Source organism: Austrofundulus limnaeus, unplaced genomic scaffold (assembly GCF_001266775.1).
Source record: "Austrofundulus limnaeus strain Quisiro unplaced genomic scaffold, Austrofundulus_limnaeus-1.0 Scaffold40, whole genome shotgun sequence".
In the NCBI taxonomy this organism is placed as follows: Eukaryota; Metazoa; Chordata; class Actinopteri; order Cyprinodontiformes; family Rivulidae; genus Austrofundulus; species Austrofundulus limnaeus.
This window is the reverse complement of record NW_013952442.1, coordinates 997,129-1,001,823: the sequence shown is the minus strand read 5'-3', so window position 1 is coordinate 1,001,823 and position 4,695 is coordinate 997,129. Positions and strand designations below refer to the sequence as shown.

Sequence of the window (4,695 nt, the reverse complement as noted above, 5' to 3'; positions counted from 1 at the left end):
TTTTATTTTGCTCAGATTCAATAAATTATTTGAGGCTGTGTTGTGTGTGTGTGTGTGGGGGGGGGGCAGTTATGTATTTTCCAGGCACATATAGTCAACTATATTAATCTCAGTTATTATGAAAATGCTGTATAAATACAAATAAATTTGATTTTGCTAAACACATCAAAAGAGACCTACCATTACTGACTGGCACGTCTTCATGATAACACTTGGGGTGGGAGCTCAACTGTGGAGTTCCAGGGAGAATCTTTGTACAAACAGGCAGTGCTTTGTTTAGGCAGCTACATGGCTACCACAGGATTCAAAGATTTCTTACATGTGCATTAATGTGTCAAAGCAACACTATGGTCATGGTTTTGATGAGATAATTATAACATGATATAAAGTTTAAAAAGTCTATTTTGCTTCCACCACCCACCACCACCACACACACATTTTAAAAAAGAGTCATGCTGTGATTGACAGTGGGACCAGTGAGTTGGGAGGATCAGGGGGACTTTGATATCAATGCAATCCCAAGTTCACACTGCTCTGACACTGGCTCTAAAATGCTCTTAAATGTAATTTCATTCTGCAAACGAAGACAATAAAGGCTTTCATCATCATCATCATCATCATCATCATCATCATCATCATCATCATCATTAAAAATACAGCATAGCAGGAAAAAGTTATTTGATGAACCTGAAAAAGAAAACAAAAGACACCTGTAGGAAAACTTCTTCTCTTCTCTTTCTTTCATTCTTCGTCTGTGACTGATTAACTATGACAAAACATCACTTCAAAATCACCAAACTACCCATTTAAGATCAACAATGTAAATGTAAAAAGAAAAGCTTTAAGGCCTTTTGCTGCACAAGACTCTGATTAACAAAAAAGTGCTGCGGTTCCCTAAACTCCACTAAAACAAAGCCTGTCTCTTTCATCCCACATCAGTCCATTTAAAGAATCCATTTAGACTGAAACAGTCCCGTAAAAATAAATAAAATAAAACTATTTTCCCTTTATGAATCAGTGATGTAGATGCGTACAGTACAAGTGAACTGTATTTTTGTTGCCTTGCATCCAGCTTAACAACTTGTCTGCTGCCATAGCAACTGCGGAGGAGCACCGATCAGCGCCCGCCCGCGTGTGCAATGGCTGTCACTCCTGGCAACGACCAATCAGAAGTTCCCATCCCACCCCCCCTCCTTTTTTTTTGCTTCCTTTGCACAAGCAGCTCGAAGATGGAGGGATGGAGTGGGTGGGCTTTCGGCATCATGCATCTGCCAGTAATAGGACAGACGGATCGTCAGTCTCCGTCCTGCCGGCCGGCGATTGGTCAAGGAGACGCACTTGCAATAATATAAACATGTCTCCTGCTCAGCCTGGCTCGATCCGAGGCTCGCAGGCGGCCGCGCAGTTCTACATCAAACTGTATGAAAAGTCACATCATGTGTTTCGGCGCGGCGCGGCTAAATCTTTATTATTGGTAGGGAATAATGCTCGCAGCTGGCCGCGCGCGCGTCAGGGAACGAGGATCCGCGGCCGCAAGAAACACAGAGAGAGAGAGGGAGAGCGCGAGGGAGAGGGGGGACTCTGCCGTGCTTTCATCATTATAATCACCATCCTAAGTACCAGCTCTTAACATTTTGTTTTTCGGTGTTCAGGCGAAGAAGTGACAAGACTGTAGACCCCTCCTCTGCAGGGCGGAGCGTGCATTTTCATTTTGTATTTTTTTTCCTTTTCTTTTTTTTTCCCTATTTTTTTTCCTCCCCCTGTACCCTGCTCTGACACGTCTGCACTGACTGAGTGAGTGGCATTGGCACACTGTCAATCGCTCACTAGCGCTGCCATCAAACAACATAAAACACACAGGCTCAGAGGCTGCAGCTCATAAATTTCAGCAGGGCAAGAGATTTTTCTGCGCATCGCCTTCTTTCTTCTTTTTTTCTCCCCCTTCCTTTTATAGCGTTGTGTCCTAATTAATTTCATCTCGCTGTTGCTGCTTTTTTTCTTTAAAAGAAATAGAACTTTTTTTTTACATTTCATATTTTTTATATGATCATTTGGACACCTTGTACTACATTTTTTTTTAAATATTGGCGACACCTGCAACCAAGGCTGAGATTTCTTTTTGTTATTGTTTTTTTTTTTATTTCTATTTTTTCTTTTGCAAATATTATTACGATTACTATTATTTTTACATGTTTACACATTCCAACGTTGGGATATTTCAGTGGATTTGTGGACATTTCCAGGAGGAGATCCCCGCGAAGAAGCGCTAAGTAAATGAGAGCCCAGCACCAAGGACCGCTTCTGTCCACGCCGAGCGAGAAAAGACGGACTGGTGCGGGGATATGATGCTGCCGATGATGATGAAGAAGATGATGATGGAGCGTTGGTTCTGACATAAGAAGTTTTCAGTAGGAGAAGAAAAGATTGATGCGCTTTTTTTTTTGCTGCAAATCCGTGCGCCACGGCTTTTGGCACTTAGGACCGCGCGTAAAAAAACAACAACAACAGGAGGACAAGTTGGGCACGAGATTTACGCCAAACCCTTTCCTGCCATATAGTTGATTTCTACATATATATAAAAATAAAGTACTGTTTTTATATATTTTTTTTATTTTTCGCTGAGCACTTCTTACAATTGTTCATCCACCCATCCAGTCTGTGCGGCACATGCTCTAGCCGGTTTCGTATTTATGAGTTTTTCAATTTGCGTGGCTCAGTGCACAGACTCTTTAGCGTCTACTATGGACGATCAGGCCCGGATCATGCAGTCGATTGGCGGCGTCAGTCTGGCCGGACACTCGGTGCAGGGAGGCATGCCGCTGCCGCCGCCACACGGCCACGACGGGACGGACGGGGACGGCAGGAAGCAGGACATCGGTGACATCCTGCATCAAATCATGACCATAACCGATCAGAGCCTGGACGAGGCGCAAGCAAAGTTGGTTGATTTATATGTTTGTTTGTTTGTGAATAAGTTCACCCCCCCTCTACACACACACACACCCTCCTCCAGGTCTCAATCATGAAATGTGGTCAGATTTACCTGAACTCCATTAAGGGCTGTGTTGGCCGGGACATTACCCTCTGGAGGATTTTCTTCGTGTTGTTGTTGTTGTTTGGCCTCACACAGCTTTAACACATGACAAAGTTACTGAGAGGACAGCAGAGTTTTATTTGTCTGCATGAACCTGGGAGAAAAGTCCTTTTAAAGTGTTTACAAAAAAGAATTGAACTGGTGTAAAAATGCACCTCATCCCATTGGTTGTTAAAAATAAACTGTAGAAGCAACATTTATATTTAAAAATGTGACAATGTGTTGAGGAGTTTAGCTTTTGATAAAAGTGTGATGATGTATGATGACACAAAGGATGACAGGCTAACTTTCAGTAACTTTTTCATGTCTGCTTTGGATTTATCAGTGAACTTATTTGAGTGTTTTGTTTTGCTTTTCTAATACTGAAACAGGAAACATGGACTGAACTGTCACAGAATGAAACCAGCACTCTTCAGCGTTCTCTGCGAAATCAAAGAAAAGACAGGTAAGATTTTTTATTATTATTTTATTTCAGACCTGAAAAAAAGTCTTGATCTAAAACTATAGTACAGTCTTTCCAAGAAATTTAGATCCGTGCCTCACAAGGATTATTGTGACCGAGTGATCCGATGGCATTCCGGATGCTGGGGGGGACCTCTGCCCACATGAATCAATCACCTTTTTTAAATATGTCTCAGTGCCAAGTGGGAACAGTTCTGTTGTCACAGTGCAGCGAGTGGATTGGGTTTCCTCTGAAGATGCTCTTGTACCTGCAGGAGTGTCTCTCACAGCACTGTTGGTTGGAATTGAAACAGAAAGAGTTCAGTCCCAGCACCCTGGCACAGAACAGGATGAGGAAATCCCACAACATATGCTTCACACAGCTAAGATCACACAGAATTCATGCTTTCTAACATGACAACAATTACTACGCTTTCAAGGAGACTATGAATCTGTAATTGAAGTGTAACTCTACAGAGACTCTGTTTTAAAAATGTAATTTTTGTGATGTTAGAACAATAGAAAATCTGCTTGTTAGTTTATTTAGAATTAAACTTAAATGATCTAATATTGGTTAGGATTAAAGTTTTACTTTAATTGTATTTTAATAACCAGGATTGAAAACCCTTTTCACTTGCACAATGACAAACACACAACTAATATTAACGTTTTACACTGTGTGATTCCAAAAGCTCAAAAATAAATAGAATTAAAAAAAAGTTATATTCCACAAACCTGATTACTTACCCTTTACACACTATGTATAAACAAACAGCATAGTTCACAACCTGGAATAAAAAATGTTTTTGCATGTGAGCTTTCTTTTTAATTTACAGATCATAACGAAAATGATTAATATTTATTTTTTTCCTCTAATCCAAAATAAAAAAAATATGTTGAACAAATGTAATATTAAATATCAGCTTTTTTCCTCTCTGTTAGATGTTTTTATCATGGGAAAAAAAATAACTCAGAAACAAAGAAAAAAAACTAATGAGCAAAGCTTATCCTCATAAGATTTGTGACCTTTGTACATTTTACGAGGAAATTAGCTTTTAGGAGATCATAAAACTTTATGAACTTCCACAACACAGGTGGCGTCCACAGGGACAAGCGGTGTGTGTGTGTGTGTGTGTGTGTGTGTGTGTGTGTGTGTGTGT

At 40.5% G+C, this 4,695-nt stretch overlaps 1 protein-coding gene across 1 annotated transcript in view; it reads left to right on the top strand.

Annotated features, from left to right (window-relative positions):
- Positions 1–1,395: 1,395 nt before the first annotated feature.
- pbx3b (pre-B-cell leukemia homeobox 3b) overlaps positions 1,396–4,695 on the top strand; it is a gene marked incomplete in the record, with an annotated part of 59,221 nt that continues 55,921 nt past the window's right edge. The window contains 2 exon segments of the mRNA XM_014007180.1: positions 1,396–2,938; positions 3,466–3,539. Of these exon segments, the coding sequence (XP_013862634.1) occupies positions 2,691–2,938; positions 3,466–3,539 (322 nt within the window).